This window comes from Mus caroli, unplaced genomic scaffold (genome assembly GCF_978045245.1).
Source record: "Mus caroli unplaced genomic scaffold, Mus_caroli_1 scaffold_17, whole genome shotgun sequence".
Taxonomy (NCBI): domain Eukaryota; kingdom Metazoa; phylum Chordata; class Mammalia; order Rodentia; family Muridae; genus Mus; species Mus caroli.
Window position 1 is genome coordinate 15,656,967 of NW_028227272.1, and position 23,650 is coordinate 15,680,616.

The following is a 23,650-nucleotide window of genomic DNA, read 5'->3' on the forward strand; positions in this document are numbered from 1 at the left end:
CTATGTTTGGCAGACATCTTTACTTCGGGAAGGAATGTCTACTATCTGACCCTGGCATACTTAGAAAACAATATACTCTTAGACATAAAGTAAATTCAGTCACACATTATTTGAATGTGTTTCCAATAAGTTTCCAATACACGGTTCGTCGAATTAGAGTGAGCTATAGATTACTTCCGCCCGAATCCATGATGGCCGGGCTCAACGCCGGAAACTAGCTGCATTCTGGGTATTGTAGTCCGTAACGAGAACGGCTCCTATCAAGTTGTTTGGAAGGGAGTACTATCTAAACATTAAAAATAATCGCTATCCTGTGAAATCAGTTATCAAGTGTTTTAATGTTTACTTTAAGTAATATTCAAACCTCAGGCCTTCCCATGACTTTCTGTTTTTCCGCCGCTGACTTCAGGCCTCCGTACCCCATCCCCTGCGGTGTTCCGTCACTTCCGGCGAGCCTCTCGCGGTTTCTGGGTTTCAGAGCAGTGGCCTCGACTGCAAAGAGGGAGCTGTGGGTTTTTATTGTAAGGTTCAGGAAAAGAAGCGGCATCACCAAACGCTGTCAGTCATGGTGAGTTGGCCGGGGATCGCGAACTGGGTGATTCTAGAGCTGTGCCCCTGGAGCTGGCAGGGAGGGCCTGGACCTGGTGGCGGAGGTGCCGAGTCACCCGGGCCTGCGTCGGGCCCCGCCACTGCCCGGGAGCTTCTGTCCCAAGTGGGATCTATAATTACGAGCCACCTCTTTTCTTCTTAGCTCGTCCGAGTTATGACTCGAATGCCTTTCGGCGGGACAGCAGCCCCGGAGAGTAGAAAGGAACCTGCTACTTTATGTCGATAGTTCTCATAAGTGCTCGCACGCAACAAGTTTCCATGAACTCGGAGTTAACTGGAGAGTTCTTGGGGAGTGGCGCGAGGGAGGAGAAAACGAAGGACATTAAGCTCAGCCAAAGTTCCCTGACCTTTTATTTAGTAGAAATCATGTCTTAGGATGTATGTCACGTTGTGTTCATCACGTTGTGATAACAATAGGTAATATGTGGTGCGCCTTTTTTCTATCAACGTATACTTATTTAATTCCTGCATTCCCCATCACTCCTGTATATAGTGTTGACTCCGTGCCATTTGTTTGTTAAAAACAAGAAGTGACTATTAGATTTTTATCGTGGGTGTCACAGTAAGTCCCTGTCTAAGTTCATTTACATAACCAGCACTGAGTGTTTGATGTGTTAGGCATCAAAGCTTTAAAGGAGGTAACATGGATGGTAGAAGCTCATGTTCATTGGTGGCTGAGTTGGAAGGATACTGTTCCGGGTGTTGCATACTTCCTGTCTGTTGTTTGTGTTCCAGAGAGAAGCAGTAGGTTAGATGGATGGCATAGGGAAGATGCTTTGATGAGCGCACACACCCCAACCCCAGACCCCATCGCTCAAAAAAGGGTTTTGTGGGGTATGCACCTGAGACTGAGTCATACAGTTCTGGTACTTAAAGAAAAAGATAAAAGACTGAAGCGGGGCGTGGTGGCGCACGCCTTTAATCCTAGCACTCGGGAAAAAACAACAACAACAACAACAAAAACCAAAAAAACCACCCCCCCCAAAAAAAAAAAAAACACAAGAAGGTAAAAGACTGAAAACGTGTGTGCTAGTAACGGAAGAACAGTTTATTGGTGGGGGATGTTGGTGTGCACGTGGGCCTGAGAATAGAAGCCTTCGGGTGGGTACGTGAGCCCGTATGCGCATGTGAAGGTCAGCAGACTGTCTTGGATGTAGTTCTTCCCGTCTTGACTTTGCTGGCTGGTATGAGGAAATACTTGATATGCAGTGTGCAGGTCTGTTCTGTGCTGTGAGCACCGGGAGAAGCACTAACTCCGACCCCTGCCAAAGCAAGGGAGGCTTGCTGAAGAAGGAAAAGGATTGTAACTGAAAGCCAGATGGAGGAATACATACATGGGCATCTGCTTTTCACCACCTGCAATGCTCTTTTGGGTTTCTTGCCCAGTTGACACTGAAGACATGTAGGTCTTTAATGAGGGTCTCCTCCTGAACACTTGGTTAGCATCCATTCTCGGGTGCTCTCTGTCCCGATACCCGTTTCTTGTCTTTAAAACTCCCAGACATGGGTATTTTATTGTTATCTTCCTTGTCTTTCATACCAGGTTCACCAGGGCAGAGGTGATATCTGCCTTCAGTACCCAAAGATTACTAAAGTGATATCCCCTAGAGTCCAGATTGGAGCCACACAAATGGTAGGCAGTCAGGAAAAGAGGTGGCTTCTAAGTTAAGGATGGTGGAGAAAGGGCTCCAGGTGGAGTTACAAGTCCAGAGACAGGAACCTTAGGTTAGGAGATGGTGGATGGTCAGTAATGAGTCTCTGTGAAGTGTATGTAAGGCCCAGCCTTGATCGGTCTTGAGAATAGGGAATAGTAGCAGAAAGGTGGGAGGGGAAGGCCTGGTTTTATAGTTAGTAAAGTTGCACTGTCTATAGATAACAGAAACTGGACCTGAGGGATGAGTGTGGGGGGCACAAGAAGGATTTGAGGTTCACTGTGCCGCCGAGGCAGTCAGAAGAGCATTCTGGTTAGTTGAGATTTTAGTTTGCTGTGTTCTTTGACCACATTTATATGCACCGATGACTTGCTATGTTAGTGCTTGGCCTAAAGAAACATACCTTTGAGGTAGATAGAGTGCACATTTGTGTACATTTGTTATGTGGGAGGCTAAGTCAAGGTCACCGGGATTCAGGACTTGATGGTCAGCCTCTTTTTTTTTTTTTTTTACAGTGCCTTTGTTTCTTTGTTTTAATAATAATACCATTTCTTTCTTTCTCCTAGTTTTCTTTCAACATGTTTGACCACCCGATTCCCCGGGTCTTCCAGAACCGCTTCTCCACGCAGTACCGCTGCTTCTCCGTGTCCATGCTAGCAGGGCCTAATGACAGGTCAGATGTGGAGAAAGGAGGGAAGAGTATGTGCCTGTTTTTATTTTGAATCGTAACCTTTCCTGCCCTAAACTCTATGAGCCCTGTAGCCTTCTATAGCCCTTAGTTTGCATGTGGGCACCAGACACTAACATTATAGTAAAAATGTCACTGTCCTAAGGCATGGGTGGTGGGAGTAGGGTGCTAATTATGTTTGTTGACTAAATGCCATTCAGAGCACAAAAATAAATTACTTCAAGTAAGATTCTTTATGAAAAGTCGTTATGAAATTCTGGCTAGCCCCAAACCACTGTTCAAAGCTTTTAAAAGCTGCATTAGAAAGTATACATCTTGCCTTTGTTCTACCCTTTTGTTTTTATTTACTTAATATTCCTGAAATATTCTTTTCACAGTAATTATGCCACCCTCAGCCCTCGATCAACTCAGTAAGTACTTTCTATATAAGTACGGGAAGCCAGAAATGGGCATGGGCTTCTCGTTGTTCTCAGATTCTGGGTAACAGAAAAGTGTCAGGATGTGGTTAGAATCCTCTTTGGAGGGTGTGCTGGCCTAGAAGGACCAGGGGCAAGTACCTTAGATGAGGCAAAGTATGGCTGTGCTTCCCACTGCAAGGGTGCTATAAGCACCCACTCAGTAAAGGGTACTCCTTTCTCTTTCTTCTCACCTCAGCCCCTTCCCCAGTGCCTGGCTTGTCTCAAGAACTTGTCTAGATACAAAGGAGCAGCACTTTGTATAGTGCTTGAGTAGTTCATACTGTGCTGTGGGCTCACTAGGTTGTCTTCCTAAAGGAAAAAAAAAAAAATAAGATTGATCTACAAGAGAACTGCATGACACAGATCTTCCAAACCTGAGTTTTTCACTTCCAATGTGGCATTGTATCCTGAGGAAGCCAAAGGTTGAACTACACTTTCTCTTCCTATGCCAGATAAAGCCATTGTGAGAAAAGCCCTAGGTTTGCTCTCTCGGATTATGAACAGCCCTGATTGTGGACACAATCTTTGCTTTGGAAACTTGAAGATATTCCCATACTGAATTCATCCTGTGGGGCCTGGTTTTATGGAGGTGTAGCCGGGACTTGCAGAGAATAGATGCTACTTTGCTGTGTTTGGGCTTTGAACTTTGCCCTGCTCAGCTACTGACTTGGCTTCTCTGGATCTTGGTATCTCCATTAACCAGGGACACCATCAGTACCATTCATTGGAGCTATGTGAGAGTTCTAGTTATAAGTGGGGAGGTGACCTATAACCAGCTCAAGGTGGGACCATGTCTGGGGTTCACAAAAGGTTGCCATTACAAAGACAGGATGGGTCTTTAGTCTTGCTTTTGGGGTGAGCTGACCAAGGAGCCCAGGTGTGTCCCTTAGCAAAGTGTCCAGAAAGATACTTTAGAACTGAATCAGTGGGATTTAGACCAGATTAGAGCAGCATTCAGACCTTTCTTTGTTTGCTTTTGCTGTACTAAGGATTCAGGCATGCTATTGAATATTTATTCACTGAAATAGACCCTTCAGCCCTTTAAAGCCCTTTTTTCTTCCTTCAGACTGGGTCTCACCAAACTTAACTAGGATGACCCTGAACTTAAAATCTTCCTGCCTTGACTTTCTGAGTTACAGGTGTGTGCCACCGTGCTCAGCTGTTGAGGCCTGTTAAGTGGTGGAAGAAACCCACTGTAACCAAGTAAGACCAAGGGAGTCTTGATTTGTGAGATGCAGGTTATTGCTCAGGCTGTAGGAATTAAGTGTCTCAGAGGACCGGGGAGCTTGAAGTCAGGCTCTCCCATCAGTCAGTGGCTGAACGGTGCTAGAGCTTCCTTTAATTTCCTCTGCCTCAGATCTTTGGCGGAGCCTGGACTGCAGCACCCAGACTCTGGGTCAACTTGTAGCTTCCATGGTTGGAGCTGTTTTAGTGACAGAGCATAAACCTAATTCCTTGGCCCTGGGCCACTTGTCTCAGTCACCCTTGTCCTGGCAAGATCACCTTCATTCTACAGTGAGGCAGTTTTCTAGGCTGCTTTGGAGCTTCCCACCCAAGCTCTTTCCTGATTGACTTTATTCATTCAACATTTACAGAGAGGCCAGAAGTCTTCTCTGCCTCCTGATGCTAAGTGAACTTTTCTTGCCAGATGTGGTGGCAGGCCTCTGAGGTAGAGGCCATTTAGGGCTATGAAGTGAGACTTGGTGTGTGCTTAACCTGACGAGCTGCAGTCTACTGACAAGTGGCAGAGTTGTGACTTCAGCAGACTAAGTGTGGATCCCAGCACCACCACTCCTGAGCGTGGTCAGTGAGGGCGTGTTACTTTACCCACATGCCTCAGTTTCTCCAACAGACTAAAACGGGAGGAATGATGGTGCCTTCATTATTCTGGGAAGATTGAACAATTGCCCAGGACACAGCAAACACCACTGGGAACCTCTCAGCACTTTCCTATTGCCCTGGTCTCCTGGCCTTTGCTGGTTTCATGTGGCCAGGCCCTCCTCTCTCTGCCCTTGTGCCTTTGATTCGGCATTCCACTAGTCCTGTTTCTGGCTCCTGCCCTCTGTGCAGCCATTAACTCATAGACCACTGGAATTCAGAGACATGCCATGTTGTGGCCTTCTGAGCTAGAGCTGCCCACTGGCCTGGTACTTGTCTCTGTTCCATGTGTTCTCATAGTGTCTCCCTTCCTTACTTACTCTCACACCTGATCCCAGCCATCTTGCCTAATTACTGGTCATTCCTTGAACTGGCTGAGTTCTTCTCATCCATTCCTTTGCTTAGCTGTCCCTCTTCCTGGATTGTGTGTCTGGTAGCTGACCTGGAAAGCTGTGTCTTTAGGGCCTGGGAAGTCTATTCCCTGGTCATTCTCCCTTCCCACCCCTTTGCTTCCCTGGTGCCTGCAGTGTGTACTGGTTCACAATCTCACCTCTCTACATAAAAACCTTTAAAGGAACAGATTTTTTTTGTGTGTGTGACACATGGTTGACACTTAAGTTATTGATGAATAAATGAACATGTTACTTTTAAGAATCATGATTTCAAAAAATCATGTTTATGCTGGTGCTACATGACTAAGTCACCAAGCTCCTCTAGGGCCACACGGTGTGTTCTTGCAGTGATACCCCTCTGACTAGAACAGTAGCGGAATGTGGGAGTAGGCTCTGAAGTTTAGGCCACAGGAGGGCATTGGGTGGACGGGGTTTCCTTCACAGGTGGTAGGTGTGGTACTTGCTTGTGTGTTATAACATCTTTGTTCTTAGGCCGGCTCAACATTACCTATCCTATGCTGTTTAAATTGACCAATAAGAATTCAGATCGGATGACACACTGCGGTGTACTGGAGTTTGTTGCTGATGAAGGCATCTGTTACCTCCCCCACTGGGTGAGTTGAGCTGTGAAGGTCTGTCCCTTTTTCATGTGTGTGCATGCCTGAGCGTCCTTTCAAGTAGAAGAGCCTAGTAAGAGGAAGACATCTTCAGCAGTGTGCTGTGCCATGTAAACTCATGCTTAACTGTGTAGACACAGGTCAAGCTGATGTGAAGGGTGGGTGTCATTCCAGACCTGGGTGCCTCATCAAGGGCTCCTCAGAAGGGCTGACAGAGGTACTTAACATTTCAGGGAGGATGCTGAGGTGGCAAGCATTCTGTAGTGTGGTTTGGAGACCGTAGCACCCTTGCTTCCCTTCTCTCTCTCCTTTCAGTCCTAGCCCAGTTGACAAGCTCAGCTTTAGGAAGCCTTCACGGGGAAGCATGTACCCTGGTCTTTGTGCTTTAATGGTGTCAGGTGTCCTGAAAGGCCCCTGGCAGGCTGTGAATGGGGCTGAGGACACAGAAGTACTTTGTCTGCTATTCTTGGAGGCCCCACTGCCACCAGAAAAATGTTAAAGGTTCAGTCCCTACCTGCTTGCTCTATCGCAGTGACCAGCACATTTCAAAGGAATAGCTTTTCCTTTTTACAATTGCATGTGATTCAAGTGCTAAAGAGTGTTTCTTTCTTGTCATTGCCACCCCTTCCAGCTGGGCCCCAAGGTGCTTGATGAGCCATGGCCATGTCTTCCCTAACAGGAGTCCTGCTTGGATCTGCACCTCCTACTTCTAGGCTTTTCTTTGTTGCCTGTCTCCTTGCCCTGACTTGCTGTGGGACTTTTTACTAAAGCTGAGATCTGACATGCTTATCACTTACACTCATCACTTACTGTCCTGTGTCTACCCCTGCATAAGGCAGCATCTTGTTGTAGCAGCAGGCCTGGCCACTGGAGCTGCACTGGATGGTGAAGGGTAGAGCAGTGACTCTTTCAGCACTTCTCTTCCTACAGAGGCCCTATGGCTCACCTATTGAGATGAAATGTGAGGTAGACAACACTGAGCACTGAAAATTCTCCCTTTAAATCCCTGGTGTGCAGTTAATAGCTACAGATTCTTTGACATCTTTAGCCTGAGAAGCTATCTGCATTTCTTTCTCTGAGATGCCACATGGCACTTAAGAAGCCAGTGGGGATGTGAGATTATTTTCCCAGCCTTTTTGGGCTTCTATTTCAGGTGACAAGGGGCATGTACACAGATTATCTCCCTTGGCTGCTCAGTGGGCTTCACCCAGCCTAAGCTGCCAAGTTTCAGGGAGAACCAGGCTGCAGCAAGTGCTGGCCTGCTGCTGGAACCTCGTCTGTTGACCCAAGCTTATTGGAGTGCCATCAGGCCTGGGCCTGCCATGCTGTCTGCATCAAAGTGCCCACGAATGGGCCAGGGAGAGTGTACTTTCAGGTCCTCTTGCTTCCTTGTTGTCCTCAAGTCATTTCAGAAGTCTGTTCCCCAGGGCTTGGTCTGGCCCTTTTTCCTGCTTTGTACTGTCTGTGGTTCTGTCCTGCTTCTGTCTGGGGAAGCCGTAGGCTTCACTCCGGCCTGCAACCGTCTTCGTGTTCTATGTGTTCCAGAGCCTCATGCCACAGTTACCTTCCTCCTAACTGACCACTTTATACTGCTTTGGTCTGTACCAGGCTGGTATTGACCCTTGGGAAACTTGTGCTTAGGGTCACAGATCCCTCACTTGCCAAAACTTTAGCAGCCTATTGTGGCATTTGGAGGAGTGGCTATCTTCCATTTTTGTCATTCCCAGCCTTTTAGCACGGTGTGCTGGATGGAGCCTCAGTAGTCTGTGGCTGCCCCATTCTTCAGATGAGCAACTTCCTACTTGCACCATTGCCCTCGGTCCTTGCTTCTTTGTAATGTTCTCAAAGGGATTTGCATCCCTAAGGACATGCTTGCTTGGGGTAGCCTAGCATAGGAGGGGCTAGCACTGGGCGTCTGTCTAAGTAAGGGTTTAACTGCTGTGAACAGACACTATGACCAAGGCAACTCTTGTAAGGACAGTATTTAATTGGGGCTGGCTTACAGGTTTAGAGGTTCAGTCTATTATCATCAAGGTGGGAGCATGCCAGCATCTAGGGAGGCATGGTACAGGAGAAGCTGAGAGTTCTACATCTTTGTCTGAAGGCTGCCAGCAGAATAATGGCTTCCAGGCAGCCAGGATGATGGTCTTAAAGCCCACACCCACAGTGACACACCTACTCCAACAGAGCCACACCTTCTAATAGTGCCACTCCCTGGGCCAAACATATTCAAACCATCGCAGAACCGGAAAGATAAAAGGGGGTAGAGAGGTGTTAAGGAAGGCCAATAGAAATTCACTCTTCAGTTCTTTCTACTTATGCATTTATGTATTCAACTTATTTTTTAAATTATCAAAAATCCATTCTGAGACCTGTAACCTATCCCACTTTCCTGACCCATAGCTCTCTGCCTCTGACTTAAGACTTCTGGTACTACAGTGGCCTGGTTTCTACATGCTAGATTTTCCCAGCCTTTGTTCATCTCTCTCTGTTCCTCTCCTCAGTCATTATCTGTCTTACTGGTAGTTAATCAGTGCACGTGTATTAGTGTTTTTATGATCCTTAGTAGCAGACATGTCCGGGGCCTTCCATGACTAGCTTTTCTTTGTGTGATCTTTCTATTATAAGTGTGGTCTTGATTGCTTCAAGGCCATGAAAACTGCCTGTGGGGCAGCTTTGGAGCTGGGAGGTAAGCATCCCAGGGTAGCATTGTGTACAGTAGGCTGGAAACTGGTGGCCTGTCAGGTGGCCTTGGCAGACAGGTCACAATGCAGCCTAAGTTGAATCCCTTACTTGGTCAGCTTTCCATGTGCATCCCTCACTTGGTTTTCTTCTCTGGTATAGCTCCATGGCACTATTAATTTGCTTGTTTCAAGTCTTCATCCTGGGCCCTTCTACCCAAGTAAGACTTAGACCCCGTTAGTGTACTAACTGGCAGATGTTCACCATGTAGGCTTGTTGATTTTCAGGAGTTTCATGCTGATTTCTTGTCCTCAGATGATGCAGAATTTGCTGTTGGAGGAAGGGGGCCTGGTTCAGGTGGAAAGTGTCAACCTCCAAGTGGCGACCTACTCTAAGTTCCAGCCTCAGAGCCCAGACTTCCTGGACATCACCAACCCTAAAGCGGTGTATCCTTTGGACATAAGAGTTCCTCTGCAAAGGAGGGCTTCCTGCTTGTCACTGAACATCATGGGGAAACACATCTGTTTCTGATTGAAGTCATGATTGCTAGTACTGTCATTTGGCTAGTATGTCCTCTGGGTCCTGACCAAGCCTTCGCCAGGCACTTGCAGACACTTGTTAGACTCCAGAGCAGAGCCTTCTTTTAGTTTCATGGCTACCTAGCACAAAGACTGAAATACACAGTCTATCCAGTGGGAAGGCATCGTGGCTCATCTATCTCCAGCCCTCTGTGGAGCCCTTGGCTCTGGTTCAGCATGAACTAGGGAATCCGCCCACTTTGTGCTCAGACTTAGGACCCATCCAAAGTAAGACAATAAAGGCTGGCTGAGTACATTTTCTGTTTTTTAGCAAGGGGGAAGGAAAAGGCTTATGTTCTTGTTCTAATGATTTTTTTTCTTTTATGTTCGCCTCTCAGGTTAAGCTGGGTATGTGTATTTATAAATGTGACCTGTGTGAGTGAGGGACATGCTTTGTGTCAAGATGTGCATAGTAAGACTTTGTCTGAAGAAGAACAAAACAAAAATCGTAAACAGCAACATGGACAAGTAGAACATTTTAAAGCAAACATACTGACAGAACCCGCTTTTACTTCTCTTGCCACCTGTCACCTCTCTCCACTCACTGTCAGAAGCAGGCTGTTGTGCCAAGGGTCAAATCCTGGATGCCAGTGAGCCTGCTGCTGTCTGGGTCCTAGACAAAGGGGCATGTTGGATACTTGTCTCCACAGTGTAGGCAGTGGTAGAGGTGTCCTGTCCAACAGGCAGGGGACATCTGTGGGGAGAGCTTCTTAATTTGTCCATCAGAATGAACTACAATGTTTTGCTGTCAGTGTAGGATGGGTCTTGTCTTCATCGTCACCTTCTAGGATCTTTGTGGTTTCCTATATTATAATGTAGATATATTAAATTGCTTCCAGGAGCCTTTTAAAAGATTTTTAAAAGAATCTTATGGGTATGTCTGTGTGGATGTTTGTGCATACAGGTACTCAAGGAGGCCAGAAAAGGCCATTAGATTCCCTAGGGCTTGTGTTATAGGTGGTTGTAAACCATTTAATATGGATGCTGGGAATGAAACATTGATCCTCGAAAGAGTAGTACACTCTTAACCATTGGGCCATCTCTCCAGCCCCTGTTCTATCTTTTAAATTATGTGTATGTGTGTGGATATGTGCTTGTGGTCTAGGTACCTTTGGAGGCCAAAAGAGTCTATCAGATACCCTAGTTACAGGTAATTGTAATCTGTCAGTGTGGGTGCTGGGAACCAATCTTGGGTCTTCTCCAAGAGCGTATTCACTCTTAACAGCCGAGCTATCTCTCCTGGGAGGCTTTTTCTCTTTGTTATCATGGGAAAAAGGGTATCCCTTTGGTTAACTGTTGTTCCTGGGTATAACTGATAAGGTAAAGGCAGTCTCAGTGTACGTAATGGTTAGTTTTTATTTTCAGCTTGACTGTTGGAATCATACAGTAGACATATATAGGCTTGTTTGTGAGTATTTTTTAAAAAGAAGACTCACTTGAGTGTGAGGAGCCCCATCGTGTGATCCGGGTCCCAGGCTGACTAAAGGGAGAAGGTAGGGAAACCAATTGAGAGCTTTCATTCCCTTTTCTCTGCTTTTCGATCCACCCAGGTGTGAATAGACACCCACCACCACAGCCACAAGCCTTTCCTGCCTGCATGCCCTTTCCTTTCATGATAAACTGTTTTAGGGCACACTGAACCCAAGTAAATCCTTCCTAATGTTGCTTTTGGTTGAGTATTTTGTTTCAGGGATGAGAAAAGGAACAAAGACAATGTAGAGCAGAAGCGGGTGGAGTACCATAGCATTTGCCAGGCCTGCCAAAGAAATTCTCGCAGCCAGTCCCACTCATCTGGGGTCAGCTCTTCCATCTGTTCAATGGAAGAGTGTTCCTTCTAGAATCACTAGAAGTAGTAATCCATTGTGTAATTGAAGGCATGCAGCTGTTCTGTTACCTTGACAACTTGTATGCAGATTAGAAAATGCATTGAGAAACTTCGCCTGTCTGACGACTGGAGATGTGATTGCTATCAACTACAATGAGAAGGTAGGTGAGCCTGGCTACCTTACCTGTTAAAGAATGTTCTGCTACTGTGCCTGTTTACCAGAGAGAGGGAAATGACAGAGCTAAGAAATGATTCCATCTAAGTGTTTTAGTCATGCAAAGAATTCATTGGGGTGAATACAGGAGCATGGGTGAGCCAGGATGTGACTTATAGAAGCTGCATCAGTGGAGTTCCTGTACAAGTTATGGGCAGGGGTAGCCTCTTGAGCCTGGTGACTTTCTTCTGGTCTTGGTGGGCACCAGGAGTGCCTGTGGTACACATGTATACCCGCAGGTAAAATGTTCAGAAAAAAATCTTCCTTCCTTCCTTCCTTCCTTCCTTCCTTCCTTCCTTCCTTCCTTCCTTCCTTCTTCCCTCCCTCCCTCCCTCCCTCCCTCCCTCCCTCCCTCCCTCCCTCCCTCCCCCCTCCCTCCCTCCCTCCCTCCCTCTCTCTCTCTCTCTCTCTCTCTCTCTCTTTCTTTCTTTCTTCCCGCCCCCTCTCTTTCTTTCATTTGTATGTTATGTGTTAAAAATGCCTTTGCCGGCTGACGCTGATGGGACATGTTAGTGATCTCACCACCTAGGAGGTGGTTGTGGGTTCAAGATTTCATGAGAGTCCCCACACCCTCCACAAGAGAATGAATCCACAATGAAGAGTCATTGTCCACTCTAGTATTGAATGGGGTGTTCTGAAAGTGGCTTTTATCACCTAATTGCTTCCTGCTGTTTGTTTTTTTTAAATTTTCCCGGGTTCACATTTAAAGCCCTAAGTCACTCAGTATTGATAGTTATATATAATGTCTATATTGGGTCATCTCCCTAGCCTTTGATGGTGGTTAATTTGATTACTATTTGATGGGATTTAGAAACTCAATAGAATCAAGACCCTTCCCAGCATGGCAAGGGGCTTGGCTTAGATAAAAGGACAGGAAACCCTTTGGCGGGGAGAGGAGAGTAGGAGCTTGCTTTGTGGTCCAGACCAACCTTGAACCTACAACCCTGCTGCTGGTCATCAGCTGGCGCTTTACCTTACCAGGGAGCCTCTGCCATTTCATTTTATTATTTGCTTCTGGAATGCTGGGGATTGAACCTATGGCCTTGCAATTACTGTACGAATGCTCTACAGCCAAGCTGTAGGGCTGGTGAGGTGCAGGTAAAGATGCTAGTCCTGTGAGCCTGGTGATCTGAGTTTGATCCTGGAGCCCAAAGGTAGGAGGAGAGATCCAACCTCTGACCTCCATGTGGACACTGTTGCAGATGCATGTTGGTATATAGTGTGTGAAACAACTGAGCTAGCTCTGTATAACCTTAGCCCAACTTCTTTTCTTTTCTCTTTGCTTTTCTTTTTTCTGTCTTTTTCTTCCCCCCTCCCTCCACCCCCCCCATCTCCTACCGCCCCCCTCTCAAATTTAAGCAGTACAATTTATTTATCTTTTTGGGAGGATAGACTTAGCATTGTTGGTGTGAGCGTTCTTACTCTTGTCTCCTAAACACCTAGCTAATTCTTTTCTTAGAATAAACTAGATTGTGATTTTTAGATACTAGAATCTATTTAGAATGTATAATAATATTAGAATATTAGATTTTAGGTGTTGACTAAATTAGATATGAATAGCTAGACCAGAATAGTCTTGCAGTATGGTGCTAATTAGCTTGTGGAATTAGATCAACATGTGGGGACAAGTACCTTTTGATCTGACCTGAAGCAGCACTGTCAGTGCTGGAAGGTTTGATGCTGGTGTGAGGCTTGCCCGTGTTGCCAGCCCTTACTACTTCATTTTCCTGTTCTTTTTGCAGATCTATGAGCTGCGGGTGATGGAGACCAAACCTGACAAGGCTGTATCCATTATTGAATGTGACATGAATGTGAGTGACTTTCCATTATAAGTGAGGTCAGAACCCATGAGTGTGTCACACAAGGGGAAGAGGAGGAAAATGCTGTCAGAATAGGAGGAGGTGGCTATTCACCTAGTATTCCCTCCTAGGGAATACAAGTGGCAGTTGACTGTACTTAAAGTGGTTGGATCCACAGTCACCTCAGGCTGTCAAAGACTGAATGTTACAGTATTAAGAGCTAAGTGGAAACAAATTATTGACAGGACTCATGGTTGTCAAGGAAGAGGAAAGGTTGCACTGTCTCCTGTCTCCTTTCATTTACATTGATAGCTAAGGTTTCAGACTTTAGAAAGGGAAGAGAGATTAATAGTTGCCAGGAACATGTAGGTTGTTGTAGTACTATCAGTACCTTCTCTGGGTAATGGGTACACACACTTCCATGGTGATATGGTTATATTTAACTATAGACAGACAGACACACACACACAGAGAGAGAGAGAGAGAGAGTGAGAGAGAGAGAGAGCGAGAGAGAGAGCTCCCCCAACAATCTCTGTGTGTCTATAATGTGTTCATGCCATTGTAATGATGTTGAGCAGTGTAAAGCACTATTGTTGGGACAACTGGACTCTCAAGCTGTTGTATTGGTTAATTAAGGAGGCAGAAGTTAACCTTTATTTTCAAAACACAGGTGGATTTTGATGCTCCCTTGGGATACAAAGAACCAGAAAGACCAGTGCAGCATGAGGAGTCAATAGTAAGTCATTTCCTTGAGCTCCTTCTGATATTTTTGTACCTGTGCTTCTTTTGTTTGTTTTAATTACATTTAAACATGTTGTGTGCGGGTTGGAGGTGTGGGTGCTGTGCATGGGTATGGAGGTCAGAGGACAACTTTTGGGAGTTGTTTCTCTTTCCACCATTGGATACCAAGGATTGCACTCAGGTGTTCAGGCTTGGGGGCAAGTATTTTTACCTGGTGAGCTGACTTACTGGTCTGTTCATGTATTTTTTGTGTGGACTCTGCAAGGGTTAGCTGGGCCATGGTCCTTGCTCCTAGGAGGAGGCTTGCCTCCTGTGAGGATAGTGTGTTCTGGCTGATGGAGACGGGCAACTGTGGAAACAAGGGGCTCCGAGGAAAGCTGACCACCCATTCCAAGAAGCTCATGTCCTGTTTCTTTTTTTTTCCCGTTAGGAGGGAGAAGCAGACCACAGTGGCTATGCCGGAGAGGTGGGCTTCCGTGTGAGTACCAGGCACTGTGTGTCTCTCTGCATCCTGATGCCAGCAGCTATTCTTAGTGATGATTTATGGGCACTTCTGGAAGATCAGCCAGTGCTCTGAACTCTTGAGCTATCTCGCCAGCCTTCAAACCTTTTAATACGGACTTTTTCTTTGAACCTTGACAACCCTGAAAGGCTTCCAACTTCTGTTGTTTCTTTCAAAACTTATGCCTATCATAGGACTTGGATATGGTCTCTAGGTGTGTGGGGAGTGTCTACTAAAAAGTCAAGTTAGTATAATAAATGCGACACTTCCTTTAGGCTCATCAGTTGTTAGCACATTTGCTTTACCTCTGAAAACACACCCTGCTTTTATTTGCCTACACTATTTGAAGGTAAGTAGCATGTTTGCTAACCAGGCTCCCTGGTGAGAGGCAGAAGTGGCTCATGTGCAGGTGCTGAAAAGTGCTAGGAAGCAGAAGAGGAAGTATGACTAGAGATATGGGGAGGAGGGGCCTGGCAAGTATTTGCAACAGAGGTCAGCTATCACTGCTGCTGCCTGTTTTAGAGTTCTTGGGCTTCCTGCAGTCCCTTGAGGGGCTGCTTGAGGTACCTTGGCTGTCAGCACTGAGAGGATCTAGCAGTGCACCAGCTCCCTCCTCTTCTGGGGTCTCTACACAGAGGTCCATGGTTGCTCACTCTTGGGGTTGAGCATGCACCCTCTTGACTTCCTTTTCTAGGCCTTCTCTGGTTCTGGGAATAGACTAGATGGAAAGAAAAAAGGGGTTGAGCCCAGTCCCTCCCCAATCAAGCCTGGAGACATCAAGAGGTAGGTCTGCTCTAGCTTGTCCCTGATGAGTATTTGCCATTTTCTAAGAAAGGTTTGACACATGGGCTTTGTGTCAAAGCACAGGACGCAGTAGAGCCTCATTCCAGCAGCTACTGAGTAGGCTCAAGTTCTCACTCGCTCTCTGACACTGGTAGAGTACAATGGTATCTGTCCAGGGATTCACAGTGAACTCTCTTTTGGTGGCTACCTGGTAGGAGTGGGGATGTGTTAGTTGTCTACTGTATGTGTGACCAGGAAGAGAACAGGAGATAGGATGCACTGGAGCACTTTCAGAAGGAGTCTAAGGCCAGGCCAGTACCCACAGTTCCTACCCCATGACCAGCGTTTTTACTTTGTGTTCCCTCCTAGCAGGTACATAGAGGGCAAAGCAGTGTATACCAGACAATTATCAAAAAGGCACTGCTGTCTCTTCCTACCTTCCTCTTGATCGTCAGAAGCAAATCTTAGTCCTCCTTGGAACTAACCTTTCTCCTTGTCTGTAATTTTCACAGAGGAATTCCTAATTACGAATTTAAGCTTGGTAAGATAACTTTCATCAGAAATTCACGTCCATTGGTCAAAAAGGTTGAAGAGGTAAGTTAATTTCATTGGTCATAGGATTTACTTACTAGTGATGACTAGTGTGTTTCTACCATTCAAAATATGATGCTTCTGTGATGTTTAGGCCCCTTCTTGTGGCCCTGCTGTTCCTAATGGGCTGATTACTCTGTAGAACCATTGCAGGTCTATTGACCAAGGTCTGGCAATGCAGGGGTCAAGAACAGACTCCAGGTTCTGCCACAAAAAAATAACCTGGAGCCCCGGTGGGTTTCATCTTCTCTTTGCTTACTGTTTGTTTCAGAATGTGAAGTTGAACCCAGGACTTCACTCATGCTTAACTATACCCCTGCTTATCACTGTTCTTTCTAACCTAGAACTAGAGCTTACCATTTCTATACAGTGACTCCTAAGTAAGTGGTAAGGCTGTAAGATAGGAACAGTATGGCTAAGAGTCCTGCAGAGATGAATGCTTTGAACAGGCCCAGCTGACTCTAGTTGGACATGATACCTGGGAATAGGTGCATATGCTCATAGGAAACCAGATTGACCAAAATCAAGACATTGAGAGTTAATATGAACACAGTCATGAAGGTTCAGGCCTCTGCTACAGCCCTGATCCCACTCAACAGTGGTGACTAACATGATCCTGGCTCTTGGAGTCAATGCCAAGTCAGGTGCCAAGTACCTCTGTGTGCTTCTTAAGTAACATCTCATTGCTGAGATATACCTGTGAGCTTCATGCTGTGATTGCATTTGTACAGAGCCAGAGCCCCTGACCACCTCACACATGATATCTATTGCTCTCCATTTAGTAAGTGACCTTCAGCTGAGCGGTGGTGGCTCACGCCTTTAATCCCAGCACTTGGGAGGCAGAGGCAGGCGAATTTCTGAGTTCAAGGCCAGCCTGATCTACAGAGTGGGTTCCAGGACAGCCAGGGCTACACAGAGAAACCCTGTCTCAAAAAGACAAAACAAACAAACAAAAAACAAAAAACAAAACCCTAAAATGCTAGAAAGTGACCTTCACAAAGACATCAGGACAGCAAACTTCTATGACCAACATGTTCCTGTCACCGGGCCTGGGGGGCAGGGGAGCTGCCTTAGAAGCAGAAGGCATTACTTGGGAACTTAGTCCAAGGTGTTAGGCATTAGTTGTAAGTCACTCATCCTGCTGCAGATTGCATTCTGCACAGCAGCTGTGTCTGGAATGCAGCCACCCAAGTGTGACATGTATTTCTCCAATACGTATGTTAGACCCTAGGCTTTCCTGATTCATTTCTTAGAGGCTCACTCTTAGCTGGGCATGGAGCATAACTGTAATCTCAGTGATTGGGAAGTTGAAGCAAGAGGATCCAGGAGCTCAGAGTCAGGCTTTGCTAAATGAGAACTATCTTAAAAAGAAGACAAGAAAGGAAGAAAAGAAGAAAAGGAAGGAAGGGAGGGAGGAAGGAAGGAAGATTCCCTTGAGGGGTCTCAATAGGGCAGAGATCAGCTGTGCTGTGAGACTGTGTAAGCTGGGCTGCTGGATCATTGCCAGACACTCTTGACTACTGAACTTGTTCCGCTCTAGTATTCTGGGTGGCCTGAGACAAAGACCAGGGTGCTCCCAGGCCCAACTGCAATCTCTTGGCATCTTTAATGTCCCTTAGGCTGACACAGTGTTGTAAGTTTTCCAGGCTTGGAGTAGATGTCAGTAGACTTTTAACATCTCCATGAAACCTTCCTACATCCTTTTATCAGATACAGTTCAGCTTTCATCATGCTCATACTCCAGTGTGACTTATAGACGGAAGAATAGGCTGGCAGCCTCAGCAGGATTTGTTTTATCCACAAATATTTAGGTATATGAAATTTAAAACATAGCTTTACTCTATCTTCAAAGCCACTACAGTTTTGGTGAAAGGTAATGGGATAATAAGTTTGGAAGAGGAGGCAAGTTTAGCAAGGACTTGACAGAAGGACAAGCAGAACCTGCTTTTAATTAGCCATAGACAGCTACAGTCTAAGCCTGGCCTGGGAAAAGCCAAGAGGCAGTTTGGTGTAGATCCCGGAGCTCTCAGAAGGCACCTTTGGAAATGAGAGATAAAGACAGAATACCTATTACAATGTGTTTAGAGCCTCAGCACCTTTCCCACACTATATTGGACCTCTGCAATCCCAGGAAAAAGGTCTCATGGAAGGTCCCAAGCCTAGGACCACACTTTATTATCACACTAGATAATAAAGTCTGTTGTAGCCTTTGGTGATTGGCTGCTATTTGACCTCAGACAGTAGCAGCCAGGCTTGCTTATTGCTCTTGAAGATCAGAGCTTACACAAGAAAGAAGGCCTAAATATACTGTTAAACAGCAGGATTTCTAAGGAGTGTTCCCTTCTAGTAAAGATACAGAAAACTCATAGGTCTGAGCTAGAGGTGAAGCTCAGCGCTAGATAGAGTACTTGGTCAGCATGGCCTGATGTCCATTCCTAGCACTAAGGTGCAATGAGATGAAAGAATATATGCAAGTACTGCAGATTATGAAAAGCCAGGCATGGTAGTGTGTATCATAGCCCCTGCACTCGGAGACTGAAGTAGTAGGGTGGCTTGAGCTTAGGAATTCAAGAGCAGTCTGGGCAACATAGAAAGACTTCATTGCAAAAACAAGTGAGTGAATGAATGAATGAATGAATGTGAGAAAGGGGAAAGAATTGTGCAAGTAACCTCTCTAAGTCGAAGGCCGTTAGTTAGCAGATTAGACAGTGTTACTGAGTTCGAACGACGGATAATAATAGGTCTGGGCTGAAGCAGGAAAAAGCTCTAGAGAGGTCAGAGGTCTTACTATAGTTAGAGACATCGTCTTTTAATGAAAGAGTTTTATGGCAGTTTCTGCAACATCCTTTTTCATTAGCTCCTGAGTAACAGCACAAAGACATGAAAACTTATTAACAAGCCATATTACAAACCTAATCTGGGAAGGTTCTGAGACGAGTGCAATCTGGCTAGGCTGTTAATAACCAGATAAATGCCCTATTATTTGCCAGCTGAGTCTTGCTTTGTTTCATGTATGTCCTCAATTTGAGCTTGTTTTGGTCATGTCCTCATGGTCCATCCTGCCTCATGGTCCATCCTGCCTCATGGTCCATCTGCCTCATGGGGACCTCCTTCCTCCCTTGCCTTTTTCCTTCTCCTTGTGGTCTTTACCTGAGATCCCATACTCCATCTCAAGACCCACTTTTCTCTCCTGCCCAGTCACAGGCTCTAGCCTTTTATCCTCCAATCAGAGATTACTGGGGAGCATTCTTTACAGCACATTGGTCAATACAACGTCCATGTCCAGACTGCAACCTGATCTTGGGGCACAGAACTCAGCATCTGAGTACACAGCACACAAGACCAACTCAACAATCTTTGGATGCACACACAGGAACTGGGTAGTAGAACAGTGTCTCAGAATCTGATAAGGGCCTAAAAAGATAGTTCAGTGGTTAAGAGCATGTGTTCTTGCAGAGGACCTGGGTTTATTTCCCAACCCACATGATGGTTTACAACCACTCCTGATTCTAGTTCCAGAGAACCTTCTATAGAGGCACCAGACACATACTCAGTACATATACATAGGCAAAATATACAAATGAGAAAAAAATTTTTTTTAAAGTTCTGAAAGGACATAGAGGAAGGACTAATGATTCTGGGAAGAGAGTCATCATGTTCATTTATACAGCCACTGCTAAGCCCACCAGTTTCCATTAGATAGCTCCAAACCCATGTTCACACAGATATCCTGTTTAAATCCAGTCAGTCTCCAAATAGAACAGACAGAAATAGAAAGGTTTGTAGGGACAAGGGGCTGTAGAGGCAGCTGGGAAGGAGATAAGAGAAGGTGAGGGCTGAGAGCAATCTATGCGCTACATACATATATAAACTTGACAACACATTTGATTTAAGGTTTTCATGGGAAGCCAAGCATGGTAGCACATTGTAACTCTAACACTTGGGAGGCTACTGCAGGATTGTGAGTTTGAAGCCTCTTCAGGCTGCTTAAAATGATTCTTTCAACAAAGCAAGACAAAAATTCTAAGAGGAAAAATTTCCAGCCTAAAATTTTGTACCCAACTCTTTCTGGGCTAAACTTTGTCCACTCAGAATTTCTGTCTGCCCTAATAATTTGACTGTTTGGACATAGGGCCCTCTACAAGGTATAATTAAGCGGAAATGGGGCCCTAATCCAATCTAACCTATTTTCTAATTTTCACAGGAAAGGGAAATGTAACCATGTAGAGGAAAGGCCAGGCACAGGCAGAAAAGGGCCATTTTCAAGCCAGAGAGGTCTGAAGACACCTTGGTCTCAGCTTCTCATCTCCAGAATGCTCATAAATTAATGTGCTATTTTAGCCACTAAGTCTATGGTGACTGACATGGCAGCTCTACCAGGCTGGCTCACTAGCTGAGCTACCATCAGGTTCACCAGGTTCAGAACAAAAGTATTTTCTGACATGTAAGACCTCAAAACAAAGACACCTTTGAGAAGCTTTTCTTGGGACGCTACTTAACTATTACCATTTTGTAATTTATAAAGTACAAGATAGACCTAACATCCAGTCCATCATTTTTGTCAATAAAATGGAAGACTGTCATTTATCCTAACTTAAAAGACATTCTACAGTATACCTCACTGAAGAAAGGAAGTAGAAATAGCTGGAGCCAGTGGCAACTCGCACTGCATCCCAGCACTGATGGAGCTGAGGCAGATGGAAAGTTTAAGGCCAGTCTGGGCTCTAGGTCAAGAAAATGGCAAGTCCTAGCTTGGGATATACGTTCAAACAGACAAAATTGGTCAAGTCTTGTGCTCAGATGGATGGAAGAGAGAGAAGTAGGACAGACCGAAGGCTGTGTGGCAGAGGCCTGCATTCTAGAGCTCACATATGCTCTGCACTTAGGCGCTTGGCACAGAAACATGGAATTACCTCAGGGTACAGCAGGTGTGAAGATGTGTTTTAGAAGCTGCAACTATCTTAGGAAACCAAGAGGTAACGTCTCAGATATTGAGCAGTTAAAAGTGTGTGGGGTAAAACCTACTGTTTTTGTAGTGTTAAAGAAACAAATCTCATGAAAGAATTGATTGTGAGTGTTCCTAACGCTGATCTGAATATACAAAGGTTTTTTTGTTTGTTTGTTTGTTTTTTAAGTGCATCTTTTAAGCTAGCAATTCCCTTCTAGAAATAAAAAAAGACAAAACCAAACCAGAGCTGTGTGCAGACAGTGAGCCACTAACCTCAGCAGTGCCAACCAGGAAGTAAGAGAATTTAGACTAGAAACTCACAGGTTTCAGATTCAGGAGTTAAGTAAACACGTGCAGAAAAGTGAGTGGAAACACTCCTATTTTGGGTTGTTGCAGTTGAGAGTGATTTTTTTCCTTGGAGCATTGTACTCTACTGTTGAATCAGTTGCTGTGGGGCTGGAGCCTTGGCTAAAGCTCTGAGAGTGCTGACATGGTGGCTCAAAATCCTCTGCAACTTCAGTCCTAGGGGCAATCTGGGGCCCCCTTCTGCATATTTTACACAGATGTATGCTGACAAAACACCCATACACGCAAAAATTTAGAAATACAAAGCGATTATTGTGTAAAAGGTTCCCAAGCTATCATGGTTCAATTTAGGATTTTCAGCTTCCTAGTGATATGATAGTGATGGGTGTTAAATAGAAGTTGTGCTTAGAGTTTTGAATTTCGGTGATTTCCTAGGCCAATAGGTAGTGGGGTCCTCTCTGAGTGTTAGATGGCAGCAAGGAGCCACAGGCTCCCTTCCCTCATATGGCCACAGTGGGGAGGCTACCAGAACACTGTCGTGTGGTTTGTAATTGAGTTGGGGTATTTGGAAGGGAGGTGTATGAAATGTCTTTTCACTTAATGATAACTTCAGCTGAAAATGGCTTCTTAAGACATAACTGCCTCCATAAGTTGTGGAGAGCTTGTACAGTAAATCTAAACACAAAGGTGGGGGTAGACTCACACAGCGATCATCTGTGGGGTTCTCAATGCCATAAATGCCAGAGACATTTGATACTTGTTTTATTTATATGTGTTTGCCCTGTGTGTGCAGGTGCCCTGGCAGCCCGGAAGAGGGAGTCAGATCCCTTGGAGTTGGAGGCAATTGTGAGCTGCCCAGCATGGGTGCTGGAAACTGAACTGGGTCCTCTGAAAGAGCAGCCCACACTTTTAACCCCTGAGGCATCTCTCTTCAGCCCCTCTAGGGCACTTCTTATTATGATTAATGAAGTGGGGAAAGTAGATGGATGGCACACAAGTCCATGGAATAAAGTGATTATTGTAAACTTTGAGGAGTTTCAGAAAATAATATCCTATTTTCATACCTAGGATGAAGCTGGAGGCAGATTCGTTGCTTTCTCTGGAGAAGGACAGTCACTGCGTAAGAAGGGAAGAAAGCCCTAAGTCTGAAACTGTTGGCTGACTGGAAAATAAAAGATCCGATTGCACCTGGCTTACAGTTACTGGCTCTGACACGTTCAGAGATGCTCTGTTATTTATGGTTTGTTTAAAGTTACCTGAGAACTATCAAGCTTGTCCTGGATGCAAAGCAGCAGAACTTGGAGGTTGTGTGCTTGATCTGGGGGAGAGAGCCCTCGGGTCCTGTAGGTGGCGGCCTCCTCCACTCCCTAACGTAGCTCCAGGGCCTCAGCAGAGCAGCTCCCCATCCCTGACTCACTCTTCTTCCCCATGTCTGTTCATGGGGCAGTGTCTTTAGCCCATCATGGCTACTCAGGCCAGCACTTCAGTACCAGACAAAGATGGCCTCTGTTTTTATTTACAGTGACTCAGAAGGGATCTCATCCAGATGAATGCACTCTCATTTTGATCTGCTCTCTCTCAGTGAATTCCATGATGAAGCCAGATGTAAAAGGCAGAATGAATACGTGCTTGAGTAATATGCCCCCGTTACACTTATTTTTTATTATTATTTTTATTTATTTTTATTTTTTTTGGTTTTTTGAGACAGAGTTCCCTGGCTGTCCTGGAACTCACTTTGTAGACTAGGCTGGCCTTGAACTCAGAAATCCACCTGCCTCTGCCTCCCGAGTGCTGGGATTAAAGGTGTGCGCCACCACTGCCCGGCCTCCGCTACATTTATTACCCAAGGTTCTGACGGTTTGTCTGTTTTTCAAGTGCTAGGATTGAACCAGAACCTGGTGAATATTAAGCATGCCACACACTCTGCCACTGAGGCTCCCCCATAACCCATTTTCTTACTGTTTTATTGTCCTCAGATCTGCACTTTGTATGATGTAAGGTCTTTTGACATGCTGATCCAGCTATTTAAAATTTGTTCCCTGAGAATAATTCTTATTGAAGAATTAAATAAACTGATTAAAACTTGCCTCTAGTTTGATATGGTATGTTGTAGATTGGTGGTATGGGCCACTAGCCGGAAGTCACAGGAAGGCCCCTTACAGCAGCGCCCTACTTCATCCTGTTGTTAGAAGACTACTTCTGAGACTTGTGGAGGCTGTAGGGATGGATGTCACTCCCTGATGCTTGGAGTGGAGCTGGTCAGGCCTAGCAAGGGCCCCATGGAGGGTGTACTTTCCCTCTATGTTTGTAGTTCCAGAGTGTGTCCATTTGCTCTTGGAAATATCCATAAACATAATTGGCTCCTAACTCTGGCACGCACATCATTA

General features: G+C 45.4%; 1 protein-coding gene across 2 annotated transcripts; it reads left to right on the plus strand.

Annotated features, from left to right (window-relative positions):
• Positions 1-444: 444 nt before the first annotated feature.
• Ufd1 (ubiquitin recognition factor in ER associated degradation 1) lies at positions 445-23,349 on the plus strand. Of its 2 annotated transcripts, none has more exons than XM_021185028.3 (12): positions 445-568; positions 2,828-2,960; positions 3,327-3,359; positions 6,170-6,291; positions 9,292-9,422; positions 11,468-11,540; positions 13,336-13,404; positions 14,063-14,128; positions 14,564-14,611; positions 15,330-15,418; positions 15,931-16,012; positions 22,332-23,349. In XM_021185028.3, the coding sequence occupies exons 1-12, from the start codon at positions 566-568 to the stop codon at positions 22,404-22,406; spliced, it is 924 nt and encodes a 307-aa protein (XP_021040687.1). In that variant the 5' UTR covers positions 445-565; the 3' UTR covers positions 22,407-23,349. The 2 variants fall into 2 exon arrangements, with proteins under 2 accessions (XP_021040687.1, XP_021040688.1); XM_021185029.3 differs by having other exon boundaries at positions 2,828-2,934.
• Positions 23,350-23,650: the final 301 nt, after the last annotated feature.